General features: G+C 40.7%; 1 protein-coding gene across 6 annotated transcripts in view; it reads right to left on the bottom strand.

Moving 5' to 3' along the window:
- The window catches only part of LOC105708948 (E3 SUMO-protein ligase RanBP2), a 54,606-nt gene extending 36,442 nt beyond the window's left edge, over positions 1-18,164 (bottom strand). For 4 of the 6 annotated variants that reach the window (XM_012440698.2, XM_012440700.2, XM_012440701.2 and 1 more), the window contains exons 1-8: positions 17,973-18,164; positions 14,809-14,876; positions 13,039-13,150; positions 12,479-12,631; positions 8,682-8,912; positions 8,191-8,336; positions 6,396-6,588; positions 1,070-1,157 (exon numbers count right to left, since the gene is read on the bottom strand). In XM_012440698.2, coding sequence (XP_012296121.2) covers positions 1,070-1,157; positions 6,396-6,588; positions 8,191-8,336; positions 8,682-8,912; positions 12,479-12,631; positions 13,039-13,150; positions 14,809-14,876; positions 17,973-18,044 — 1,063 coding nt within the window. In that variant the 5' untranslated portion in view covers positions 18,045-18,164. The remainder of the gene's footprint in view (positions 1-1,069; positions 1,158-6,395; positions 6,589-8,190; positions 8,337-8,681; positions 8,913-12,478; positions 12,632-13,038; positions 13,151-14,808; positions 14,877-17,972) is intronic. The other 2 variants (XM_012440699.3, XM_064371644.1) reach the window with 2 other exon arrangements.
- Between the last annotated feature and the right edge of the window lie 9,551 nt (positions 18,165-27,715).

The raw sequence follows: 27,715 nt of genomic DNA, 5'->3' as shown, positions 1-27,715 counted from the left end.
CACAACCTCCACCTCCCAGGTTCAAGTGATTCTCCTGCCTCAGTCTCCAAGTAGCTGGGATTACAGGCACGTGCCACCACGCCCAGCTAATTCTTGTATTTTTAGTAGGGATGGGGATTCACCATGTTGATCAGGCTGGTCTCGAACTCCTGACCTTGTGATCCTCCTGCCTCAGCCTCCCAAAGTGCTGGGATTACAGGCATGAGCTACTGCACCCGGCCAGCAATTTTTATCTAACTGTGACACCCTGCAAAGGCACTTAGAGAGCCCTGCAAGGGTAGAAGGAAAACAGAAAAGGAAAAAAGTAGAAAGACACTTAAAGGACTGAAAGTCTAACTCCCACAAAAAAAAGTGGGCTATGGAATAGAAGAGCAATGTGAGCTTTGGCCAACAGCCTACCCATACACCAAGGCTTATAATAATTTTGACTGAATACTACATCTTCCTCTTTACAAAATTCATCCAATTTTATATCAAAACATTATGTTTCTTCAGTTCAGTGCTTGATTCACTGGCTACCCGACTACCTTAAAGCACATATCTTAGCAAATCACAGGTAATATGTAACAAACTTTTAGGATCCATCCCAATCAGCCAAAAATGAGAAAAAAAAATCTACAAATTCCAAGAGCCTAATACAAGGTAAGTATGTATCTTCTATCTTCCTCACTATGCTCTCAGCTCTTTAAGACAGATCTGTATCTTCTTCATCTTTATATTCCCACAGCAGTGTTTTCAGAAGCAGCTGGTGTTAAATGGTTGGCAAATCAATAATTATACTTAGTTCAGAAAGTGACGAAATATTCAGGATAGAGGCTATAGCAGCCAGACAAAGAAAGATTTAAGAAATCCTCTCCACCTAGGAACAAACAATATCAAATATTCATTTCTTTTAAAGAATATGCTATTTCTTCTCATCTCTTTCATACCTATTGCTCTTAACTGACATGGCAAAAAGAAACGATTTTGATAAATTATCTCCTGGACAGACAGAAGATTTTATCATAAAGACATGCCTTAACAGAAATTTACCTTTTTTCTTTTTAAATTAGTTTAACATTACCATTACCTGATTGGCTCAGACGGTCACAGGCCATCATTTCCAGCAGATTTTGTCCAGCTTCTCCTTTTATTAATTTAAGCTTTGGTCTTGGAACCTAATAATTTTAGAATCAAATATCTTAATTTTATGATACCCATCCTTCTAATAGTAAGACGGTCTTTTCTATTACACTGTACTTTTTTTGATAATAAATTAACACTTAACCATTAATTAAACTGAATTGGAAAAGACTGCAAAAACTGGGAACCAAGAAATTTATATAACCTACGAAAGATAGGCGGGCCAGGAGTGGATCACATGTGTAACCCCAACACTCTGGGAGGACAATTCGGGCAGATCACTTGAGGTCAGGAGTTCAAGACAGGCCTGGCCAACATGGTGAAACCCAGTCTCAACTAAAAATACAAAAAACAAACAAAAAAAAAAACCAGGTGTGGTGGCACACACCTGTAATTCCAGCTACTGAGGAGCCTGAGGCACAAGAATAGCTTGAACCTGGGAGGCTGCAATTGTAGGGAGCCGAGATTGTACCACTGCACTGTAGCCTGACAAAGCGGGACTCCATCTCAAAAAAAAAAATGCTGTTAAAGTCAGAAGGGGAAAAAACAAAAAAACCCACAAAGATGGGCTAGACATGGTGGCTCACACCTGTAATCCCAGCACTTTGGGAAGCCAAGGTGGGGCTATCACTTGAGCCCAGAGTTCGAGACCAGCCTGGCTAACATAGCGAGACCCTATCTTTAAAAAAAATTTTTTTTTAATTAGCCAGGTGTGGTGGCAAATACTTGTGGTCTCAGCTACTCAGGAGGCTAAGGCAGGAGGATCACTTGAATACAGGAGGTTAAGGCTGCAGTGAGCCATGATCATGCCACTGTGCTCCAACCTGGGTGACAGAGCAAGACCCTATCTCAAAAAAAAAAAAAAAAAATGCATAGAGCACTTCTGAGAAATTAGTTTCTACTAAAAGCACATTCATGTTACATTCAGAGAAACTGAAAAATTACATTACTTTTCTGCCCTGCATAAACAGGACAACAGCAGATGTTGTCCTATTTCAGTAAAAATGACAACCCCACTTTAAACAGCACAGGTGAAACAGTATTTGGAAATGCCACATTCTCAGAGTATGGACAATATGAGATAGCACTGGAATAAATGGGACAGCTAGGAGATTAAAGAGATCCTAATGCCATAATCTATGGGAAAAAAGAAAGCTGAAGGCACAATGAACAGAATGTCGAAAAGAAGATTGACGGTTGCTCAAATACTAAAATTATTTTGTAAAAGAAATCATCAAAAAAAGTAACAAAACCAACAGGTAGAAGGCTTGAAGAATTTTTTTTTTTTTTTTTTGAGATGGAGTCTGGCTCTGTTACCCAGGCTGGAGTGCAATGGCACAATCTAGGCTCCCTGCAACCTCTGCCTCCTGGGTTCAAGCAATTCTGCTGCTGCAGCCTCCCAAGCAGCTGGGATTACAGGTGCCTGCCACCACACCTGGCTAATTTTTTTTGTGTTTTTAGCAGAGACGGGATTTCACCGTGTCAGCCAGAATGGTTTCTATCTCCTGACCTCGTGATCCTCCCGCCTCGGCCTCCCAAAGTGCTGGGATTACACAGGTGTGAGCCACCATGCCCAGTGACGCCTTGCTTTTTTAAATGTTTCTTCATTGTTCCACTTCAGCACATAAATATCTACCTCAGTCTTTCTTTTGTTAACTATCACATATTTGAGCATCTTAGATGCTTGTATTTTATATTATCAGTTTATGGTAAAGCTTAATGACTGAAGGATTGCAAGCATAAAAATTAGGTTATGTGCTGGCATTTGGGTATTTAAGAATTGGCTAACTTTTATGGTAAGATTTTCAGACTCTGGATCAGAGGAATACTGTGGATCTAGTTAAGTACATCTGCATTTCAGCTAGGTATTTAACAAAGTCTCTTAAAACCTTTTAGTTAAGATGAGGAAATAATGACTTGAGATGATTTGAATTGAGTGGATTCACAACTAACTATCTGGTCACAAATTCAACTATTGAATAATTTTGTAAAAGAGGCCAGCTTTATGAATTGAGGTCAGTTTGAAAACAAAGGGCCAGGCGCGGTGGCTCACGAGGCAGGCGGATCATGAAGTCAAGAGATCGAGACCATCCTGGTCAACATGGTGAAACCCCATCTCTACTAAAAATACAAAAAATTAGCTAGGCATGGTGGTGCGTGCCTGTAATCCCAGCTCCTCAGGAGGCTGAGGCAGGGGAATTGCCTGAGCACGGTGGCTCACGAGGCAGGCGGATCATGAAGTCAAGAGATCGAGACCATCCTGGTCAACATAGTGAAACCCCGTCTCTACTAAAAATACAAAAAATTAGCTAGGCATGGTGGTGCGTGCCTGTAATCCCAGCTCCTCAGGAGGCTGAGGCAGGGGAATTGCCTGAACCCAGGAGGCAGAGGTTGCGGTGAGCCGAGATCACGCTATTGCACTCCAGCCTGGGTAACAAGAGCAAAACTCCGTTTCAAAAAAAAAAAGAAACAAAAAGAATAATGTCAACATTTTGTTTCTTATTTTGTGTGCTCTTTTCAACATATAGATGACAAAGTTCGACATGATGTTTAGAAAACTGTGAGTAAAAGGATAGGTGATATGAATGTTTCTAAAATCCAAAATCAGAAGCTTTTAGGTTCATAAAGAATACGTTTTGAAAAATGAGCATGTTTGGAAAGAATCATATTCCCATTTTAAAATTCTAGAGGCCCTTAAGACTATGCTATGAAGACTCCTTTCTTGTCCCTATTTACTTCTCCACCCCCAAAGAAACTAATGTTAGTGCTTTCTTGTGTCTTCAGGAAATATTTATGCATCTTCATGTAAACACACACATAGCCCCTGTCCTTTAAAAAAAAAAAGGAGAAAAACATCTGAATACTGTATTTACTTTATTTCCACTAACTGTATCTTGGAGATATTTCCATGTCAGCATATATACAGGGCATTCTAATTATTTTTGATGCTTGCATATTATTCCATTGTATGTATATACTGTAGTTTTGGAGTTTTTAAAACGAGGGTTTTAAAACCAGTACATTAGCATGCTTTTTTTTAAAAAATGCTACTTCAAATAATTTAGCAATGATTAACTTGTGCCATGAATTCCTAAAAGAATTGCAGTATCAAAGTATATCTGTTCACTTATAATTTTTAGAGCTGTTGCCAAATATCTAACCCTAAAGAGGCTGTACTGAATTACATTTCCACCACCAATTAAGAAAGAGGTGATGGAATTAAAAGCCACTGCTCTAGTCACCCAAATAATTACTTTTGGATGCTTCCAGTAAGTGGGCATTACCTACGACTGAACATTTTCAGTGATGGACATTAATTACTTTTCAGGGTAGCCCAGTGCATCTTCAGGTGATTTGGTTCTTGGTATTTCCTTATGTAGAATAAAAATATTCAGCCGGGCACAGTGACTCGCCTGTAATCCTAGCACTGTGGGAGGCTGAGGCAGGCTGATCACAAGGTCAGGAGTTTGAGACCAGCCTGGCCAACAGAGTGAAACCCTGTCTCTACTAAAAATCCAAAAAAAAATAGCTGGGCATGGTGGTGGGCACTTGTAATCCCAGCTACTTGGGAGGCTGAGGCAGGAGAATAGCTTGAACCCGGGAGGCGGAGGTTGCAGTGAACCAAGATAGCGCCAGTGCACTCCAGCCTGGGTGACAGTGCAAGACTCCATCTCAAGACAAAAAAAAAAAAAAAGGCTAGGCATCTGGCAATAGATAAAGCACACCCACAATGAAGCACAATATTTTTTAAAAGTAGATAAGATTTTATTGGACATTTGCATATGCAAAAAATATTTTTGAACACCCAAGAAACTCCTAAGAGTAACTGTCATCTAGGAAAGGAGACTAGAGTGAATGGATTAAGAGGAAAACTAACTTTTTATTATTAAAAAAGTTCACAGCCAGGGGTGGTGGCTCAGACTTGTAATCCCAGCATTTTGGGAGGGGCAAAGCAGAAGGATCACTTGAAGCCAGGAGTTCACTTGAAGCCAGGGTCAACCAGCTTGAAGCCAGGACCAACCAGTATGGGCAACAGCAAGACCTTGTCTTTACATAAATTTTAAAATGCAGCCAGGCGTGGTGGCAGGTACCTGCAGTCCCAGCTACTGAGCTGAGGCTGAGGCAGGAGAGATTCACTTGAACCCAGGAGTTCGAAGATGCAGTAAGTTATGAACATGCCACTGCACTCCAGCCTGGGTAACAAGTGTGAGGACTGTCTCTCATAACTACATATTAAAAATTTTAGGCGGGGCACAGTAGCTCACACATATAATCCCAGCACTCTGGGAAGCTTGAGCCCAGTTCAACATTACAGTGAGCTACGATTACGCCACTGTACTCCAGCCTGGGTGACAGAGCAAGACTCTAATAGATAACACAGACAGACAAATTTTAAAGTTTCCATTAAAAATAAGAACTATTAGCTGCTTGAAAATTTCTGTAACAAGAACCTTTTAATGTTTATATTACCTAGTGAACCTGACTAAATCCATTAATTTTCACTAATCCATTCTTTATGAACACAGAAGTTTCTATTGAGCAAATATTAGCACTTAACATTGTGAACTGCCTATCAACAGTGTTTTTAAAAGATTTCTATTAGAAGGAAGGGGACTTCTCTAAAAGTAATGAATCTTTTTTTCCCTCCTCCAAGCAAAAAAATCCTTCTCTAAAATTAGCAATCATTCCTAAGCCTGGTTTAATGCTTATTTGGGAGACTGCTTATTTCTTTTCCTTTCAAAACTAATGCAAGCTCATTTAAAAAAAAAAGCTATAAAAAAAGATTTTATGTTTTCAAAGATTAATAGATACACTGTTACATATTATATACAATACAAACATGTTTTTCCACTAACATGTTAAAGGGCAATCATATTCTATCACAGCTTATAGTCATTGCCCTACATCTACTTATAGGTTTTTGTCCAAGTCACACATCTTTTTTAATTAAGCTTTACCCATAATGTGAGATTACATCTTTACCATATGTTCCAAAAAATGGCAGAGTAAAAAGATCAAGCTCTTCAAAATTTGTCTCCAAATAAATCATAGCAATGCAGATTGTCAACAGCAGTGCATCCAATATCACTATTTCACCAGCCTCACCAGTATTAAGTGCACTTATTTTCCACTCTATCAAATTGACTATTTCATTTTAACTTTAATTCCACAGGTTTGGTCACATATTGTCATCACATACGAGAGCATACCTCCATTTAAAACACATCAAGACTCAGTGAAATGTGAATTGCTCCTACAAGTGGAAGACTTACCTGAAATGCTATGAGATAGCACAACGCAGCCAGCTCAGAAAGAGCTCGCCACTGAATATCACTATGCTGACCCATCTTCAAAAGCAGAGAACCAGCATGCATGTAGAAATGTCCTTTCATTTCTAAGAAAGTAGCTGATAGTTCATCATTTCCACCCACCGAAGATTTCACAGACTGAAGAGCACTATCAAAACTGTAATATTAAAATATCAGATAATCCACACTTAAAAATCATGGTTTCATCATTTAATTCAAAATAAAATGAAAACTTTATTTCAAGATTCATCTTCTACATTCAACTCCTAATAATTCTTATTCCCCATGTTATAAATTATAAATCACCTAATTTTTATTTTTATCCTGCATACTTCCTATACTTCAAGCTTAACCTCTCAAATGATGCCTTACTCCCAGTTATTTCCAGCCCTCCAGTCACAGGATAGATACATATAAGATTAGTGATTATAGGTGCATATTTCAAAGTAAACCAGGATAAAGTTGGAAAAGTACTTTCTAGTTTCTTCCTGATTATATGGTTTCATTATTTAATTAAAAGTTGTAATTTCTCAAATTAGACATACCATTTCCAAATTACAAGTAAATAACTGACAGATATTTGAGTATCAATATGGTAATTGCTTTTTACTATATAGATAATTACAGAGTTAAATAAATTATATTTCTAACTATTATTTGTAATGTATACTCCAAATTAGTGCTTCTAAATCCTAATGCTTCTCCATATCTTACTTTGGAAGAAAAGTAAAAGTAAACACTTAAACATGAAGTATGATTTTAAAGCAGCTTTATAATAAAGCAACCAGAGCAAGTGAGGTCTGGAGATCGCTAAGGGTTCTCAAAAACCCCTTCAGGGAATCCATAAAGTTAAAATTGCTTTTACAACACTAAGACATTTTATATTTTAAATTCTCATTTTCTCATGTATGCAGAGCTGAGTTTTCTGGCGGTTTCATGACATGTATAGTTTTATACACTGAAAGAGGAAGTAAATGAGAATCTAGCTACGTTTTATTAAGTGAGACATTAAAAAGATATACAAACAAAAATGCAAGAACAATGACACTGTCTGACTACTATTTTGCTGTTGGAAAATCCACACTTACTGCACTGTGACTCAATCTGACTCAATCTTGCATCCCCTCTCCTCCCACTGTTCTGATACCTTCATCATCATCTCAAAACGCTGTCATCACCTCCTGACCTTAAATGAAGTGAGTAACATCTCAGGATAACCCCCACTACCAGGATGGCTTTTTCCCAGGATGGCTCACGCCTATAATCCCAGCACTTTGGGAGGCCGAGGAGGGTGGATCCGGAGGTCAAGAGATCAAGACCATCCTGGCCAACATGATGAAACCCCGTCTCTACTAAAAATACAAAAATTAGCTGGACGTGGTGGCACGTGCCTGTAGTCTCAGCCACTGCACTCCAGCCTGGCAACAGAGCGAGACTCTGTCTCAAAAAAGAGAAAAGAAAAAGAAATAGCAGTTAGAACATTCATTGTAGGCTTGACTATGACAAAACTGAGTATTTAACTATAAAGCTAATTTTAATCAAGCTTGAACTGTAAGAGTTCTTTAAAAAGGAAAATCATATAAAACCAGTTGGAACATCCCCATAAAAGAAAAATAAGATTGCCTCCAAGTGGCTCACTGTATTAACTGTAACTGCTGGGTACATTATAGAAATAATGATTCAGTAAAGAAGTTTAGAGCCATGAATTTACTGCAAAAAGAAAAACTGTGGTTTATACTTCTCCTCAAAGCCAACATACCTTTCCAGTAATTCTCTACTTTCCTGCACATCTCTAGTGGAAAGCGTAAGAAGCATAAGGTTAGCATAGGCCAGCAGTAAGTCTGTATTGGTTGCTCGCCAGTTACTTTTATCAGACTCCAAACACTGTAAAGACTCCAGATATTCCTATTTTGTGGAATGAACAGTAAGTTACAAAACACAATCAAATGTTAAAAAATTAACCATTTTATGCCTACAAATTTATTTTCTCATTCTAACCACATTCGTGAAACTATATTGATTTTTATATCAACCTTATAAATGAAAACACCAAAAATATATATACTTATCATAGTTATCTCCCCAATTTTCCCATTATAAATTTAACTGATTCTGGTAAAAATTTCATTTTATAATTGTTCTACATTAATAAAAGAAATTTAAGTCTTGAGAGGTACTGCTGCTTTAATACAAAAAGATGTATGCTAATTGACTACATAGAAATGTAAAGACCCAATAGCTTTTACCTACCTTAAGGGTTTGTACAACACATGAATTCCATTCTAAACTTGAACGCAAAGCTATGTTCTTCTCTGCCTCATGGCAGTGAGCCACAGCATCCTTCAATCTTTTATTGGAGCGATACAACTCCACTAGCCGAATGTTCACATGGACGTCATCAGGTCTTACATAAAGTTCTGACTGAATCAAGTCAAAAAGTTTATTCCATCCATCTTCACCTTCACAATCTAAAAGCTGTTCCTATTTAGAGAGAAAAAAAAAATCATTAGAGTACCACCTGTGCAATTTTACAAGTCATGGTCCCAATGAGCACCATTCCACTCTGTCTAGCTTTATGATGATGCCACCAAAAATACCATCCTATACACCTTATTTGTCCCTTCAGAGAACTGCTTACAAACCAGAAACTAAGTCTCAAGAACTGTATGTGGAGAAAAGCATCTGTGATTACTGCAGTAGCTCATACTCTCCTCAGAGACTACCAGGACTACTGCCACACATCCCTATCCACCTGAGTACCACCAGAAGCCTAGACCTCGCCAGTTGATCCTCAGCAACAAGGTCTTCAAATTGCTCTGTATCTCCTTAATCTGACTCAATCTTGCATCCCCTCTCCTCCCACTGTTCTGATACCTTCATCATCATCTCAAAATGCTGTCATCACCTCCTGACCTTAAATGAAGTGAGTAACATCTCAGGATAACCCCCACTACCAGGATGGCTTTTTCCCTCTGAACTTATATACCAGGAGAGGAAGTAGGGTTTGTGGCCACTCATTTCTCATTTGCGACGCTCTTGCTTCAGCCTCTCAAGAAGCTAGGACCACAGGCATGCACCACCATGTCCCGCTAATTTTTTTTTAATATTCTGTAGAAATGGGGTCTTGCCGTGTTGCCCAGGCTGACTACCCAGTTCTTTAATCACCTCATCTCCAATAATAATGTTCTCCACTCCATCCTCAACCACCCACTTTCCACTGACACAGGTCTTCAAAATCTGTATTTTGGTCATACCACTGAAACCACTATACCACCCTTCTTATTCTTCTACTTCACTGGGGGCCTATGTATCCTTACTGCCGGAAATATACTTCACCACCACATAAAAAGTTCCTTTCAGGACAATGATATCACAAAGTTTTACATATCTGTGAACAAATATACATACACATACTTTCTTTCTTCTGTCAGTCAAAAAATGCTATAACTCCTTACATCCATAATTGTTTGCTTAGATCCCTTCAACTAATTCCCTCTTTTCCTCAGAAGAACCCTACGAACTGGTTTCTGTGTACTTACATTTGGGAAATCACTACCCCAGGCTAACTGATTTCATTTGCATTATTTCAACCCTCAAACTGATGCTGCCTAAAACAAAATAACTATTTTAGTACTAACAGACTCACTTTCTCCACTCTCTGACTCTTCCCACCTCCCCCTATTTCCTCAACTTTCCCATACCTTCCTTTGACCCTCACTTTCAACTTACAATCTAGATTCATCCTTCACTGAGACACCTGATGCTATCACATATAAATTCCATTTTACCTTACCTACTTAAACTCATCTTCCCCCCACTCTCTCTGCTACTAAAGACCAAGTGACCCACTGGTGTTCTGTATTTCATTCTCCTCTCTCCTTTATCAATTTCTCCTCTTATGAATGAAAGGGATGATATTCTGGTCTCTCCCTATCTACAAAAGCCCTAGTCTTTGACTCTATGTTAAAAAACAATTTTTTTTTAAACCACTTTGAGTGCTTTTAAAAAGTTCTATCTCTGGCTCAAGCCTGTAATCCCAGTACTTTGGGAGGCTGAGGCAGGTGGATCACGAGGTCAAGAGATCGAGACCATCCTGGTCAACATGGTGAAACCCCATCTCTACTAAAAATACAAAAAAAAAATAGCTGGGCATAGTGGCGCGTGCCTGTAATCCCAGCTACTCAGGAAGCTGAGGCAGGAGAATTGCCTGAACCCAGGAGGCGGAGGTTGCGGTGAGCCGAGATCGTGCCATTGCACTCCAGCCTGGGTAACAAGAGCGAAACTCCGTCTCAAAAAAAAAAAAGTTCTATCTCATCCTTGAGAGAAAAAGCCTTCTCAACTGCAATACTTTCATTCATTAAACAAATGTCAGAAACTGTTTACCTTAGCAAGCCTTAAATTTCAGGAGAAATGGAATATTTTGCATGAGTTATAAATCTCATGAATTTCAATTTCAAAACAAAGAAAAATCTGATATAGGAAAGGTGTAACAGTGCCTTAAAGTTACTGAAGAAATCTCTGAATGCTTCAAAGTATCTAACCAGTTACACTGCAAGAAAAGAAGCCCCTACCATTACATCTGATATAGGAAAGGTGTAACAGTGCCTTAAAGTTATTGAAGAAAATCTTTGAATGCTTCAAAGTATCTAACTAGTTACACTGCAAGAAAAGAAGCCCCTACTATTACATAAGTTCTTTAACACTACTGACACCAAATAAAGTGACACACACTAGACTGCCATGCTCAATATGGGAATTATGTTTGGGGTATAACACCTAAGAAAGTATGGTAAAGAAATCTGCACAATTAGACCTAACGTTTTAGACTACTATTTAAAATCCAGCTGCTTATTACTGCGGAGAAAAGTTTATCTTGTTAGTAATATTTCCCTTTGGAAGCATTTTCAATGATTTTTCAGCTTCAAAAATCTGTACATGATTGTTCATAGCAGCTGAACAATAGCCAAAAACTGGAAATAACCAAAATGCCTCTCAAAAGTGAATGGTTAAGGCTGGGCATGGTGGCTCACACCTGTAATCCCAGCACTTTGGGAGGCTGAGGTGGGTGGATCACCTGAGTTCAGGAATTCAAGACCAGCCTGGGCAATAAGGTAAAACCCCATCTCTACTAAAAATACAAAAATTAGCCCGACACGGTGGCGCACTCGTAATCCCAGCTACTCAGGAGTCCACAGCACAAGAATCGCTTGAACCCGGGAGCCAGAAGTTGCAGTGAGCCAAGATAGTACCACTGCACTCCAGCCTGGGCTACAGAGCAAGATTCTGTCTCAAAAAAAAAAAAATCTGTATTTCAAAATTGTTTTTTAAATTTCCATCAGAAACATATATAATGGAAGTGGGAGGCTGCTAAAGGCAAATATACATTTATAATTTAATATTGTACATACATAATAAAGTATACATTAATATATATTAAACATTATATAACAATATATATTTTAAATGTGTGCCAAACATATTGGTAAAGACTTTCTCCAGAAAAGTTACTTAGTAAGCTGTATTTTATTCTAGAAAGAATATCAGGACCAGTCAACACACTAGCAAGAACTTCCTATCATTTTTAAGCAATGACATCTTATATACCAGAGAAACCACCTTTTATCTTTTGCTTGAAAACCTTACTATCTGAAAATATAATCCCTTCTACTTTCAGACAATAGTTATTAGAAAACCCTTCTTTAAAATATCCCTAAATTGTCATCCTGTAGGTGATTTTCACTTAATGAAGCAAAAATTGTGTACCAGGCAGAACTTAATGTAAATCTTAGCTCTACTACCAGCTACTAAACTGTAAAATCCCTAAAATATTAATTATTCCAGACGGGTAAATGAGATGTCACTTATAAAGCATGATAATCCCTAATAAGACAGCAGATGCTCAGAAAGGTTTTAATATATTTTTTAAAAGAAAAATTTTAAAGAAAACACAAACACCTTGGCTTAAGGTTTGCTACTGAAAATTTAAACTCCAAATATTAGAAATGGCTATGTTTTAAGTTTTCTCCCTTTATTATTTTTTTTTTTACCTTTAGTTTATAAACTGCAGGACTTCCTGGGAAAACTTTAGCTGCTCTTTCAACCCAGTATTTTGCTCTTCCATCAGTAACATCATTTTTACAAAGCAATTCTGCAATCTTCAACACAAGATCTTTTTGTGTTGGGTTTAATTCCACTGAACGCTAATAACAGAAAAGAAATTGAAGATTAGTAAATAATAAATTTTATGTATGTATGCGCATACACTCTCATACAAAAGTTAAAAAATTATATTTCTAGAGAAAATATGTTACTTCAAATGTATTTAAATAAAAATGTCTTGGGATTTTCTGGAAATGAATCAAATAAAAATTACACTTTTATCATATCAATGCAAAAAACACAAAAGAGCACTATTTCTGACCATGTTAGATTTAAAATTTATAGGTGTTAAATAATTCTAAATCTCTTCCAAGCTATGTCACATAATGGTTCTATGATACCAATGCTTGTTTTATGATATTCATAAAATATATCTGATTTACTCATATAAACTTCTCTGGCCATCATGTGTTTGGCTATGCAAAAGCTATAGAATCATGTAACTTACCCTGTAACATTCAACAGCTTTATCTGTGTTTTCTTCCAATTCATAAAGAAGACCCAGAAATCTGTGAGCTTTCGGATCTCTCTCTTGCACATTAATATATGTACATATGTACCTGTTTTTTAAAAGTAATACAAAAGTAAATTAAACTTAGAACTGTACTTTTAAATGCTAACTAAAGAATATATCCTAAACCAAAGCAACCACTAAACTAGTTTATATTGTTACTCAATACTACCACTATTTATGTGGATAACTCAAAAGTATTCATAGAAAGAAACAGGTAATACTTAAAAACATATACATAGCATTGACAACATACTCATTTTACCATTAAATGTCTCATTTACATTTTTCTCCAGTGTTAATCACACATAAGAAATGAATATACAAATTGCTTTTTCTTCCTGATCACATTTTAGTGAAGCACTGAGTTTTGCAAATAAATTAGAAAAGTGATTATAGTAAACATTTTTAAAGTTATTATAATGCAAAATACTAAAGAGCAACAATTTTCCAGACAACAGAGAATGTATTTACCCTTTAAGCATAAAAGTAATTTCTAACAGTACTATACCCAGCTAAAATTGAACAGAAGAAAAATTACTAACTACAGCACCAAATACAGGCAATTTCCATTTCTCAAATCAAGTAACAACTAAAAATAAGTAAATATTTATATCCTTATTTTTAGTTGTTACTTGATTTGAGAAATGGAAATTGCCTGTAGGACATCCTAGAGGATATTTACTTATTAATACTTGACAGTATTACCATCAGAGAAATTAGGCCAGACCTAAACTAAGGGAGCAAAGTCTCACAATAACAAGGTATAAGGATTAACAGTCACAATGCTGCTAGTTACATAATTTATGTTCCACCATTTTCCTTTCTTATCAGCATTTCCATCTTCCTTTGGATGCCTTTAAAAGCCTGCCTCCCGGCTAAGAGCAATAACTCACACCTACAGTCCCAACACTATAGGTGGCTGAGGCAGGCAGACGGCTAGAGCTGAGGAGTTCAAGACTAGCCTGGGCAACATAGTGAACCCTGTCTCTACCAAAAAATACAACAATTAGCCAGGCATGGTGGTACACATCTGTATCCCCAACAACTTGGGGGGCTGAGGTGGGAGGATCTCGAGCCCAGAAGACAGAGGTTGCAGTGAGATAAGATGGAGCCAGCAGCTGCAATCCAGCCTGGCAAGAGAGACAGATACTGCCTCAAAACAAACAAACAAAACAAAAAAGCCTGCCTCCCTCTAAATTTTCTGCTTTAATCCACTCCAAGTCAGGAAATCAGAATCACCAAGCTTCTTATCCCTAGGATAGAGCCTTAGAGCGTCACATATTGCGTCAATTAAAGATCTTTTATACAAGCTATTCTCCTGCCTTGCAATTACAGTTTAATTTTTTATTCACTGATATTTTCCATCTGATTAAGGTATCAGATACCTAACTAAAAATAAATTAAGATATAGGCATGGTCCTCTTTTACTCTAACACAAGACAATTTTTAGAAAAAATGTTTTAAACCAAACAGTTTCTTGCCCTTGGTATAAACAAACAGCAGCATGCAGAAAACACTAATAACAGGTTCAATCTCAATGGAATCTAGGCTGGTCCTTAGCATCAGACCAAGTGATAAATCCCTTATTCCAGAATACACTTAAGAAGAACTACTAAAGAACATCTTTTTACCTATTTCAAAGAAGAAAATGGAGGAAAGGCATTGATTTTAAAAAACGAATACATGTTTAAAGCTTGTACTTACTTTTTAGCAAGATCATATTCTTTAGCTTCATAATACAGCTTTGCAAAATAGAATCCTTTCATTGACTTCTAAAAAAAAAGTGAAAGTTATTTTACTTTTCATATAGAAATATTTTCCAACATTTTTTCAAAAGTAGCAAAAATTTGTCCTAACAAAGTTTATGTTAAAATGTCATTTCGTCCAATTGTTTTTTTTTTTAAAGACTGAAAAATGGATGTATACTGAATGCATGATTCCATGTTTTATAATTTCCTATAATGAAACAAAAAATAGGGCTGGGCGCGGTGGCTCACGCTCATAATCCCAACACTTTGGGAGGCTGAAGTGGATGAATCACCTGAGATCAGGAGTTCAAGACCAGCCTGACCAACACGGTGAAACCCTGTCTCTACTAAAAATAACAAAAATCAGTTGGGCATGGTGGTGTGCACCTGTAATCCCAGCTACTCGGGAAGCAGAGGCTGGAGAACTGCTTGAAATCAGGAGGTGGAGGTTACAGCAAGCGGAGATCACACCACTGCACTCCAGCCTGAGCAACAGAGCGAGACTCCATCTCAAAAAAAAAAAGAAAAAAGTTAGCCGGGCATGGTTGCACATGCCTGTAGCTGACATGCCTGTAGTCTCAGCTACCCTGGAGACAAATGTGGGAGAATGGACTGAGCCCAGGAGGTCAATCCTGCAGTGAGTCATGATCCCGCCACAGCACTCCAGTCTGGGAGACAAAAAGAGATCTTGTCTCAAAATAATAATAATAATAATAATGCCCTGTGCAGTGGCCCACACCTGTAATCCCAGCACTTTGGGAGGTGGAAGCGGGGGAATCACGTGAGCCCAGGAGTTCAAGAACAGCCTGGGCAACATGGTGAAACCCAGTCTCTACCAAAAATGCAAAAAATAAATAAATAGCGGGTGTCGTGGGAGCACCTGTGGTACCAACTACTCAGGAGACTGAGGTGGAAGAATGGCTTGAGTTCGGGAGGCGGACATTGCAGTAAGCCGAGATGGCGCCACTGCAACCAGCAAATGACAGAGTGAGACCCCATCTCAAAAAAAAAAACATAAAAATTAAAGTCTTTAATTTCAGGAGTTACAGGAACCCTCAATAAGGTCTGTTTTAGCCTCTATCACCACGTCCACATTTATGACTATGCTAGCAGTTTGAAATTACAATGTTCAAGTGGGTATCTATTCCTCTTCTCTGGAGGAATAGACTGTAACTTACTTCAGTGTTCCCAAGACCCATTGCCAAAATTCTGCTGCACTACCTATTTGACCCTGAACAAGTATCTTTAATCTCCACAGTTCTCAATATCCACAGGGTTCAAGTATCTTTAATCTCTACAGGTCTCAATATCCACAGGGTTGCTGGAAGTGCAAAATAAGATAATCTATGCTTAGTTACGATAAAAGACACAACTGTGCTACTAATATAATCATGGTCACCCAGGGCTTTCCGTTTGTTTGTTTAACGGAGTCTCCCTCTGTCTCCCAGGCTGGAGTGCAGTGGCACGATATCGGCTCACTGCGACCTCCGTCTCGATTCTCCTGCCTCAGCCTCCCGAGTAGCTGGGACTACATGCGTGCGCCACCACACCTGACTAATTTTATTTTTAGTAGAGACAGGGTTTCATCATGTTAGCCAGGCTGGTCCCAAACTCCTGACCTCAGGCAATCCGCCCGTAGGCCTCCCAAAGTGCTGGGATTACAGGCGTGAGCCACCACGCCCGCCCGGCAGCCATTCTTTTTTTAAAAAACTTCCTTACAGATCTTTATTCTCATAGGCCCTTGCACAGAAGAGACTTTGAATAAATATCCTTTTATGTATTTACTTTTTGAGACGGAGTTTCGCTCTTGCGCCCAGGCCAGAGTGCAAAGGCCAGATCTCAGCTACTGCAATCACCGCCTCCAGGGTTCAAGAGATTCTCCTGCCTCAGCCTCCTAACTGAGATTACAAGCGTGCACCACTACGCTCGGCTAATTTTGTATTTTTAGTAGAGACGGGGTTTCACCATATCAGCCAGGCTGGTCTCGAACTCCTGACCTTAGGTGATCTGCCTGCCTCGGCCTCCCAAAGTGGTGGGATTACAGGTGTGAGCCACCACGCCTCACCAATATCCTTTCAACATCAACAATAAAAATAGTGACTTGCAGCTAACATTTTAGTGCTATGTGTCCAGCACAACCCTAAATGTTTAAAATGGATCATCCTATCAAATTCTATCAATGTTACAACTCCATCTATGGATGAAAAGTGTAACCTGTCCCAAATACCCAACTTATAAACGACAGAGCTGTGGTTATTCATCAAGCCAAAGCAAACTGACTCAAGATTCTGTGCACATTCACCTTTAATAGCTTCTTCCGTCACTCTTTACATCCAAATACTAAAGTCTTACTGAATCCAAAAGATATCATATTATTTACCTTTAAAAAGGAAAAATATCCTAAGAACATCTGTGGAAAATGTTAAAAATTCTAAGGCATACTAACGATTTGCGAGAAATTTAGAATTTTTTTTTTTTTAATAAAAAACAAAAGCTACCGAAGTGTTCTGGGGGCAGGGGTGAGTATGAAGAGTGGAGCTAGACCCTTATAAAGGGACAGCGACAAACACCTCAGCCTTAAAGCAAGGGGACTTCCTGTATCATTTGCGCCGTGGAGCCGTGGCAAATGTCCGCGCTGAGATGCCTACGATGTCAACCGCCACAGTCGCCAAAGCTCACCCCGGAGCTGCGTCAGTCCTCACTGTGTTCCACCAGGCCAAGGAGGTACGACCTCCGCCGCAGCATGTAAAGTAAATGTCCAGGAGATGGAAAAAACCCCACCGGACACAGCACCCGAGACTTTGGTGTCCAAGCACCAGGGAACTAGGCCGCCTGGGTCCTACGCGGCGTGCGACCGACCAGAAAGCCCGCCAGGGTGGGCCCACGAGCGAGGACCGTCCGGAACAGGCCGGGAAAAAGAGGAAGCGCCGGCCCGCTGCGGCCCCGCCAGGACGCCTCTGCACTCGCCAGCGCCACGCCGCCCACAGGGCCGCGCTAGCCGGCCAGCGCCTCAAGACAGCGCGCTAGGGAGCAGCGCCCGTCGGGAGCCATGACGCCCGAGCCGTGGGAGGCCGCAGCCGGGCCACGTCGAGACAGTAGTTCTCTTCGAGACCCACTCACCTCTCGAGGCGAAGGGGCGGAGCCCTGGACCGAGGCGATGTACCGCTCCACGTCGGCCTTGCTGCGCCTCATTGCGCCGCCAACCTGGCTCCCGAGGCGCGGGAGACAAGCGCTCAGCCCCGCAGCAGTCGACACTTCCAAGACCTAAACGCCTTCAAGCCAGTGACGCAGCGCCGTCGCCACGGAGGACCATTCTGACGCACTTGCGTATGCGTCAGCACTGTGCGCCACGTTGGCGACGTCGGCGCTCGCGCCGCACACAGCGGGGCTCCTGGCAACTTCCTGGTCTCGGAGCCGGGTCTTGGCCAGCCGGGCAGCCAGCGTCCACCTGGCGAAGCGTAGTAGGTTTCCAACAGATAAGTTTGTGTGCTGAGCTCTTAAGCCTTTTGGTTGCTTGTTCTAAATTATAAATGCTCTATGCATTGGAAGAAAAAAGCACTCAGGCCAATTTTGTGAGCTTGTAAAGTGGAACAACGTTTCTGGAGATGACTGGTTAAATACGTTGCGTTAGACGTGTGTGAATACGAAGCATACATTTTTAAATTAATATCTTTTTAAAGAAATGATAAATTTAAAAGTGCATATATGAAAAAGTAGGCCACAAATACTGTTTTGAACAATTACAGTTTTTTAAACTCATCTGTCAGCGGAGGATTGGTTCCGGAACCACCTGCTTATACCAAAATCCACGCATTCCTCCGGGTGCTGTGGCTCAAGACTGTAAGCCCAGCACTTTGGGAGGCCTAGGAGGGCGGATCACCTGAGGTCAGGAGTTCGCGACCAACCTAGCCAATATGGCGAAACACCGTCTCTACTAAAAATAAAAAATAAAAAATAATTAGCCAGGCGTGGTGGCGGGCGCCTGCAACCCCCAGTTACTCGGGAGGCTGAGGCAGGAGACGCTTGAACCCGAAAGGCAGAGGTTGCGGTGAGCCGAGATCACGCCATTGCACTCCGGCCTGGGCAATAAGAACGAAACTCTGTCTCAAAAAATAAAAAATACAAAAAATTACCTGGGTGTAGTGGCGGGCACTTGTAATCCCAGCTACACGGGAGGCTGAGGCAGGAGAATCGCCTGAATCTGGGAGGCAGAAGTTGCAGTGAGCTGAGATCGCGCCACTGCACTCCAGCCTGGGCGAGAGTAAGACTTCATCTAAAAACAAAACAAAAATCCGTGCATTCTCAAATCCCGCACTCGGTCCTGCAGAACTCTTAGAGGAAAAGTCGGTCTTCTCTAAACGCGGGCCCCTCGAATACTGTATTTTAAGTCGGCTTATAAGTGGACCCAGGCAGTTCAAACCATGTTATTCAAGGATCAACTGTGTATATAGTAATAGCCATTTGCCCGACACAGTGGCTCAAGCCTGTAGCCCCAGCACTTTGGGAGGCTCGAGGCCAAGAGTTCCAGTTTACAATTAGCTATGATAGCGCCACTGCATTCCATCCTGGGCACCAGAGCTTGACCCTTGTCTCAAAAAAAAAAAAGAATAGCCCACCAAATCTATATATATTTCACTAGCAGAATAACCGGAGATACCAAAATTTAACAGTAATAATGTGAAGATGTTGAGCCATCAGTATTTAACAAATCTTCAAAAATGTCTTATTTCGGGAATTTGGATGTTAAAATCTTTTAAAACAAGACTTGGCCTGGAACAGTGGCTCATGCCTGTAATCCCAGCACTTTGGGAGGCCGAGGAGGGTGGATCCCGAGGTCAAGATCGAGACCATCCTGGCCAACATGGTGAAACCCTGTCTCTACTAAATATACAAAAATTAGCTGGGCATAGTGGCATGCGCCTGTAGTCCCAGCTACTCAGGAAGCTGAAGTAGGACTTGAACTCGGGTGGCAGAGATTGCAGTGAGCTGAGATCACGCCACTGCACTACAACCTGGTAACAGAGCAAGACTCTCTTTTTTTTTTTTGAGACGAAGACTTAAAACGTTTTTAATAGTGAGAACCTTTTAGATTTTAAAAGCATTTGTGTAAACGGTACGGCCTTAATTACGTGGGCAAATATAAAATACATTGACATTTTTAACTGGAAATTTGGGCAGTTTGGGTTGTGGATAATTTTTTATCCTTTCTTTCCATATTTTCTAAATTTTATATAATGAACAAATATTGCCTTTCTAAAAAAGAAAAAACAGCGTTTTGTTTTGTTTTATTTCAACCATATTGGATGTGAATAAAAGAAAATAAAAAGATAATTCTGTTTACCCGTGTGTGTGACCCACATTAACAGAAATGACATGTAAAGAAAAACAAGTTTGGAGTGGCAAATCCTATTTTAGGTAGTTGATTTATTTCACTTGAGGTGCCATTTATATATCCATGTGGAGATAGCCTAGTAAGAAGATGAAATGGTAGGATAAAGATCCTGATGGAAGCCAGAAGTCATAGCACAGTTCTGAGGCCCAACTACTCCAAAGGCAGAGGAAAAAATCCCTTTAGCCCAGGAGTTGCACACTGCAATGAGTTATGTTCATGCCTTTGCATTCCCACCTCTAGAAAAGAATGAGATTCTTGTCTCTAAAACAAAAAGAGGGCCAGGTGCAGTGGCTCATGCCTGTAATCCTAGCACTTTGGGAGGCCCAGTTGGGCAGATTACTTGAAGCCAGGAGTTCAAGACCAGCCTGGCCAACATGGTGAAACCCCATCTCTACTAAAAATGCAAAAATTAGCTGGGCATCGTGGCACACACCTGTAATCCCAGCTTCTTGGGTGGCTGAAGCACCAGAATTGCTTGCACCTGGGAGTTAGAGGTTGCAGTGAGCTGAGATCAGGCCAGTGCACTCCAGCGTGGGCAACAGAGCAGACTCTGTCTCAAAAAAAAATAATATTTAATTAATTATTTTTTAAAAAGAGAAGAGCCGATGGACTTAGAAGTCATAAACCTCAGGTGATAGGTGTAACCACAAGTTTGCCTTGAAAAATGTGTTGATAACAACAGCCATAGCTAACAAGTACTTGCTGTTTTCCAAAGCTCTTTTTTTTTTTTTTTTTAAGCACTTCACTTGTATTAACTAACTTCATTCTCCCACAACTTTGTAAGGGTACTGTTATTATCCTCAGTTTTACAGATTAGAAAACCAAAAGACAGCCAGCCACCAGGGCTCATGCCTATAATCTCAACACTTTGGAAGGCCGAGGTGGGAGGATTGCTTGAGCCCAGTAGTTCAAGACCAACTGGGCAACGTAGCAACACCCTGTTCTTACAAAAAAAAAATTTTTTTTTAATTAGACAGGCATGGTGCTGCATGCCAGTAATCCCAGCTATTTGGGAGACTGAAACAGGAGGATCTCTTGAGGCCAGGTGTTGAGGACTACAGTGAGCTATGATCAGTCCACTGCTCTCCTGCTTAGATGACAAAGACCCTGCCTCAAAAAAAAAAAAAAATGAAAACAAGAGAATGAGCACTGAAGCAACTTGCCCAAACACACTCACCTAGTAAAAATGGTGTCATTAATCCATTTACGTTGAATATATTGAAACAGAGTGCCCAAAGAGAAAAATCTTCTTTTTTTTTTTTGAGGTGGAGTTTTTTTTGTGGCCCAGGCTGGACTGCAGCGGCGCAATCTCCTCTCACTGCAACCTCTGCCTCCCAGGTTCAAGCAATTCTTGTCCCTCAGCCTCCTGAGTAGCTGGGATTATAGGCACGTGCCACCACACCCGGCTAATTTTTGTATTTTTAGTAGAGACGGGGTTTCACCATGTTGGACAAGCTGGTCTTGAACTCCTGGCCTCAAGTGATCTGTCTGCCTTGGCCTCCCAAAGTGCTGGGATACAGGCGTGAACCACCACACCCAGCATCCAAAGAGAGAACCTTTTTTAGGACTTCGAAAGACTACTCTTTTGGAAAAGCATTTTTAGGGATTTTCACATTTTCCTTCATTTTACACTACTTTTTTTGTTTGTTAAGTAGTATAACATTTTCACCAAGGCACTGATAATTTCATTTGCATTAGTGTCCAATATCATATTCCTACCATGTTGCAAATACAGTTCATTTGTCCAGCTTAATTGAGGTATAATTCACAAATTAAAGTTCTATATATTTACTAGGTACAACATGATGTTTTGCTGTGCCAGTATATCTTATTTTATTGCACTACACTTTATTGTACTTCACAGATACTATGTTTTTTACAAATTGAAAGTTTGTGGCCACCCTGTGTCAAGCAAATCTTTTGGTATCATTTTTCTTTTTTGAGACAGAGTCTCACTCTGTCACCCAGGCTAGAGTACTGTGGCACGATCTCAGCTCACTGCAACCTCCTGTAGCAGGCCAGGTCTCACTAATGCAGACCTCCATAACAACTGTTTCAGTAATGACTGAGTGGTTAAATATTAAAAGCCAGTGCCCTTATACAAAGGCTGGGATGTAACAAAAGCCCATCAAGACTTTTGCCCAGGTCTTTCCAAGGCACAATCTTGGCTCACTGCAACCTTTGCTCCAGGGTTCAAGCAATTCTGCCGCAGCCTCCTGAGTAGCTGGAATTACAGGTGTGCACCACCATGCCCAGCTAATTTTTGTATTTTTAGTAGAGACAGGGTTTCACCATGTTGGCCAGGATTGTCTCAATCTCCTGATGTCATGATCCACCTGCCTCAGCCTCCCAAAGTGCTGGGATTATAGGCGTGAGCCACCATGCCCAGGCTATATCAAAGGAATTCTTAACAGGACCCATTTAGGATTAAACCAGTTTTATTGTGGGTCTGAAGCAACTCCCCAGGCCTCCACAGCCAAGTTTACTGGGGGTCTGAAAGAACTCCCCAAACCTCTGTGATTTAATGGGAGGCAAGAGAAGGGTAATCACCCTGGCACCTAGACCCGTTAGACTAAGTAAATTTACTGAGGCTCCAGAGGAAGGTCTTCGGGACTCAGATCTTAGTTATAGATTAAAAGAAGTTAATCACTTACATCTTTAGATGAATGCACACTTACACGTAGACATAGAAGGTATATAAGATCTGGAAAACTTTGTAATTTTGAGTTGGTCTGGGAATAATTTCCAGGCCTTCTCCCTGTAACCAGTTGCAGAAATAAAAACTCTCTTCCTCACCAGTTCATCTGCATCTCGTTATTTTGGGCCATGAGGAATAGCAGCCCAATCCTTAGTTTGGTCTGGTAACACTCCATCTCGCAGGTTCAAGCAATTCTCCTGCCTCAGCCTCCCTAGTAGCTGGGATTACAGGCATGTGCCACCACACTCAGCTAAATTTTTTGGTATTTTTAGTAGAGATGGGGTTTTACCGTGTTGGCCAGGCTGGTCTCAAAATCCTGACCTCAAATAAGGCTGAAGTGCAGTGGCCAGATCTCTGTTCACCGCAACCTCTGCCTCCCAGGTTCAAACAATTCTCCTGCCTCCGCCTCCCCATTAGCTGGGACTACAGGCACCCGCTTCCAGGCCCGGCTAACTTTTTGTATGTTAGTAGAGACGGGTTTTCACTGTGTTGCCCAGGCTGATCACGAACTCCTGAGCTCAGGCAATCTGCCTGCCTCGGCCTCTCAAAGTGCTAGTATTATAGGCTTGCTTGAGCCCAAGAGTTCGAAGTTGCAGTGACCTATAATCGTGCCACTGCATTCCAGCCTGGGTGATAGAGAGATCATGTCTCAAAATAATAAATAAAACAGAAATAAATAAAAAGAAATAAAAGATGAAAATGTTCGGGAGATATACTGCACAACACCACAACGCCACTGCATGGCATACTTAAAAATGGTTACACTGGTAAATTTTTTATATCACTATTAAATTTTTTAAAAATTATTTTTAAAAAGTAAAGAAAATCAACAAGGCACAAGTTGGTGTTTTGAAAAGATTTTTTAAATTGATAAACTTTTTTTTTTGAGATTGACCAAGAAAAAAGAAAGACTCTAATTATTAAAATCAGGGATGAAAGAAGGGGTATAAAAACTGACTTACAAGGACGTCTTCTTTCTCCACTTTTATTCAACATTGTACTGGATGTTCCAGCCGGGCAATTAGGCAAGAAAAGCAAATAAAAGGCATCAAAACAGGAACAGAAGAAATAAAACTATCTCTATTCTAGATGACATGATCTTATATATAGAAAACCCTAATGAAACCTCAAAAAAAAAAAACACCTAAACTATCAGAGATAATAAATGTTCAAAGAGGTTGTACAAGGTCAGTTTAAAAAAAATGAGTTGTCTACTTATACACTAGCAATGAACAATTCAAAATGAAATTAAGTAAACAATTCCATTTATAATATCATCAAAAAGAATAAAATAAGTATGAATAAATTTAATCCAAAAGTGCAAGACTTGTAGACTGCAAACTACACAACAGTGTTGAAATAAAGAAGAGCTAAATAAATGGAAAAACATCCTATGTTCATTAATTGGATGAAAACATATGTCTACACAAAAACTTGTATACAGGCCAGGCATGGTGGCTCATGGCTATAATCCCAGCACTTTAGGAGGCTGCAACAGGAGGATCACTTGAGTCCAGGACTTTTGAGACCAGCCTGGGCAACACAGCGAGAACCCCATCTCTATAAAAAAGAAAAAGAAAAAAACAAAGAAAACTTACACATGAATGTTTATAGTAGTAGTATTTTTATTAGTGAAAGGTGGAAACAATCCAAATTTCCATCTATTGAAGATGGATTTTTAAAATGTGGTATTGCTGGCACAGACACATGTGCTTGTAGTCCCAGTTACTGAGAAGGTTGAGGCAGGAGGGTTGCTTGAGCCCAGGAGTTTGAAGCTGCAGTGAAGTTCCTTGTCTATGCAGGAGCTGTGATCAGGACTGTGAAGGGCCACTATACTCCAGCCTGGGTGACACAGTGAGATCTCTGTCTCATAGAAAAATGTGGAATAGCTATATAATAGAATATTATTTTGCATAAAAAGGAATGAAGTACCAATACATATATAACGTGAATCAGCCTTGAAAACATTCTAAATGAGTCAATCATAAAACCCCACATATCAATTTATATATATAAAATATCCAGAGTAGGCAAACTCATAGACACAGAAAATAGACTATTGATTGCCAAGGGATGAGCGGAGGGGAGATCTGAGAATGCATGTGACTGCTAACATGAATGGAGTCTCTTGTTAGGGTGGTAAGAGATATTTTGGAATTAGATTTTTGGGATGGCTGTGAAACATAGTAAATTTACTTAAAAAATGACTGAATGAAATTAAATCCTATGGAGATAGTAGATATTTTCATTTTGGCCAGGCAATCTATCTGATTAGGTTCAAGCCACAAGTTCCCACCCCTCCATTCCGCAGTCTGTGGTTTCAAAGTCAGTTCGGTGTCCAAAGTCTTCACACGGCTATTTAGTTCTGTCCCACTTGTGCACCACCCAGTGGCCAGTTGTGTCTGTGGGCGACAGTCTCTCAGTTCAGATCTCAGCCTTTGGTGTGTTGAACAGGACCAGATCTATGTAGAAGCAGCTCAGGAATGACCCCTGGGGTTCATAAACAACTTAATGGGGTTGCTTCACTGATCAACTCTCAATTACCAGCAATTACCCTGTTGCTTTCATTGGCTGAGGCTTCTCTTTTTAGTCTTCCAAGCAGAAAACTAAGGCTTTAGTTTTCTGGCTTTACCATGCATTTCATCTGAGGCCAAGTAGTGGGAGAACTGAATTGGAAGAGAAGCAACATGGATTAGTTTAGCCCTCTTGGGACCATAGCTCTGTAAATTCTGCGTCCTGGCTCCTGGGGCTCCTCTTAGGGCTGGTGCCAGTGCCACCATGGAACTGAGAGAATGGGGAACAGAAAAATGGGGAATAATGAACTTCTGGATTCCCTTGGAATGTTAGGTGAACTTTTTCCTGTTCCTTGAGCCAGAAATAAAGGGCATCTTCTGGAGCTCTTCCTATCTGCACCCCTGGTGCCCACTGCCAGGTTAGTCAGGGGATACCATAGGGGAAGCATGGTTATCTCACCACCTGTTTGGTGGTACTTCAAGTTCTGGTCTTTTTGGGAAAGCTGCCTGCCACTATTTAGTTTTCAATGTCTTCCAATAGCTGCTGCATGCATTCCATGCTGTCTCCTGGCTGTACTCCACGCAGAAAGCCTGTCTCCACAGTGTGCACGCACTCAGGTCATTGCTCAGTTTTATTGTTGGCGTTTGTTCACTTTAATTTTTCAGACTGACTTCCTAGAGGTTGCTTCTTGTCTGCGTAGTTTGTCAGTCAAACATTAGTTAAAGCCAATATGGTTTCCACCATCTGCTGCTGGATCTATGTGTATTGGGGAGGAGGCACATCCTGGGCCATCTGCAAGTGTGTCCTGGCTTTTACGTCCCATCACTGGCACAGTCACAGACAGGCTGTGTGCCCTGGGCATATGGACATGGCTTGGGCTTGCTCTGATCTCTGCCAGCTATGAGCCTCCAATCCATTTGGGGAGTGTGGAGAGTTTACCAAGCTCCCTCTGGCTCTCTCACCTCCTGGAGCTCCCTCTTACATTTCTGATTAGTCGGCAGGTCATTTGCTTGTCTCCAAAGGCCCAGAGTCTCAGGCTAGGAGTCAATGGCCTTTCTTCCTCCTGGTCACTGATATCACCACCTTATCTCACCATGCTGAAAATCAAAACCTTTGTTGATCTTGCCTCCAGCCCCTGCAGCGAGATGGCCAGGGAGCTTATTTCCACAGGCTGCACTGTTGGGGGTCGCCGTGTGTGTTACCAACAGCAGGAGGAAATGAGGGTAGCAGTCTGGGCAAAGATGCCACAGACAGAGGCTTCACTTATCCAAGGCTCACTTTCTTTTTTTTTTTTTTTTTGAGACAGGGTCTGTCTCACTCTGTTGCCCAGGCTGGAGTGCAGTGGTGTGATCACAGCTCACTGCAGCCTCAACCTCCTGGGCTCAAGTGATTCTCCCGCCTTAGCCTCCATGTGGCTGGGACCACAGGTGTGTGCCACCATGCCTTTTTTGATTTTTTGTAGAGACAGGGGGTCTTGCCATGTTGCCTGGGCTGTTCTTGAATTTTTTAGCTCAAGTGATCCTCCTGCTTTGGCCTCCGAAAGTGCTGGGACTACAGGTGTGAGCCACTGTGCCTGGCCAGCTTTCATTCATAAACACATTCCCATTTGTGCTGTGCCTTTGGTAAAATTACAGAGTGCTAAATGGTTTGTCCAACTATATAGTTACATTTTGGAAAGATTTGTTGACCTCCTCACTCCATCATGGTAGAAGTGGGAACTCTGATTACTCTTTAAAGAATCCGAAGATGAAGGGAAGACCAATGCATGATTTGAGAGAATGGCTAGACTGAGAAAGGTTTCTGTAACATGGTGAATGCATGTGTGTGTGCATTTATAGGGTGAGGCAAAGGGTTCTGACAAGAGGAAGAGACTGAGGAAGCAGGCTCATCTCTACGACGTGCTGCTGCCACCCAATCATAGGGTCTCTCGTCTCTTGCAGCAACTCTGATCCTGATCTCACAGAGCTCTCTTGGACAAACCTCATGCCCTAGCTACTGTCCCCGCTAATTGGGGTCCCTGCTCAGAGCTTCCCTAAGGCTCTCTAACTTTCTGTCTCACCTTGGTTGAGGCCTCCATGGTTTGGACTTGCTCTTCCTTGGATAAATACAACATTTATTCTGATTCAGCCCTTGGAACTTTAACCCCAGCCTCTTCCACCCCACTATATTAGCCCAAGCCTACAGCGTCAGATCTGGATATTTGAGGGAATATGCAGACAAATTTTGAGTTGGAAAAGAAAGAACTTAATACATTACTAA

Source organism: Aotus nancymaae, unplaced genomic scaffold, assembly GCF_030222135.1.
Source record: "Aotus nancymaae isolate 86718 unplaced genomic scaffold, 86718_ANA_hifiasm-v0.15.2.pri h1tg000155l, whole genome shotgun sequence".
NCBI classification, from domain to species: domain Eukaryota; kingdom Metazoa; phylum Chordata; class Mammalia; order Primates; family Aotidae; genus Aotus; species Aotus nancymaae.
The sequence above is the reverse complement of the archived record's forward strand: the minus strand, read 5'-3'. Positions and strand labels throughout refer to the sequence as shown.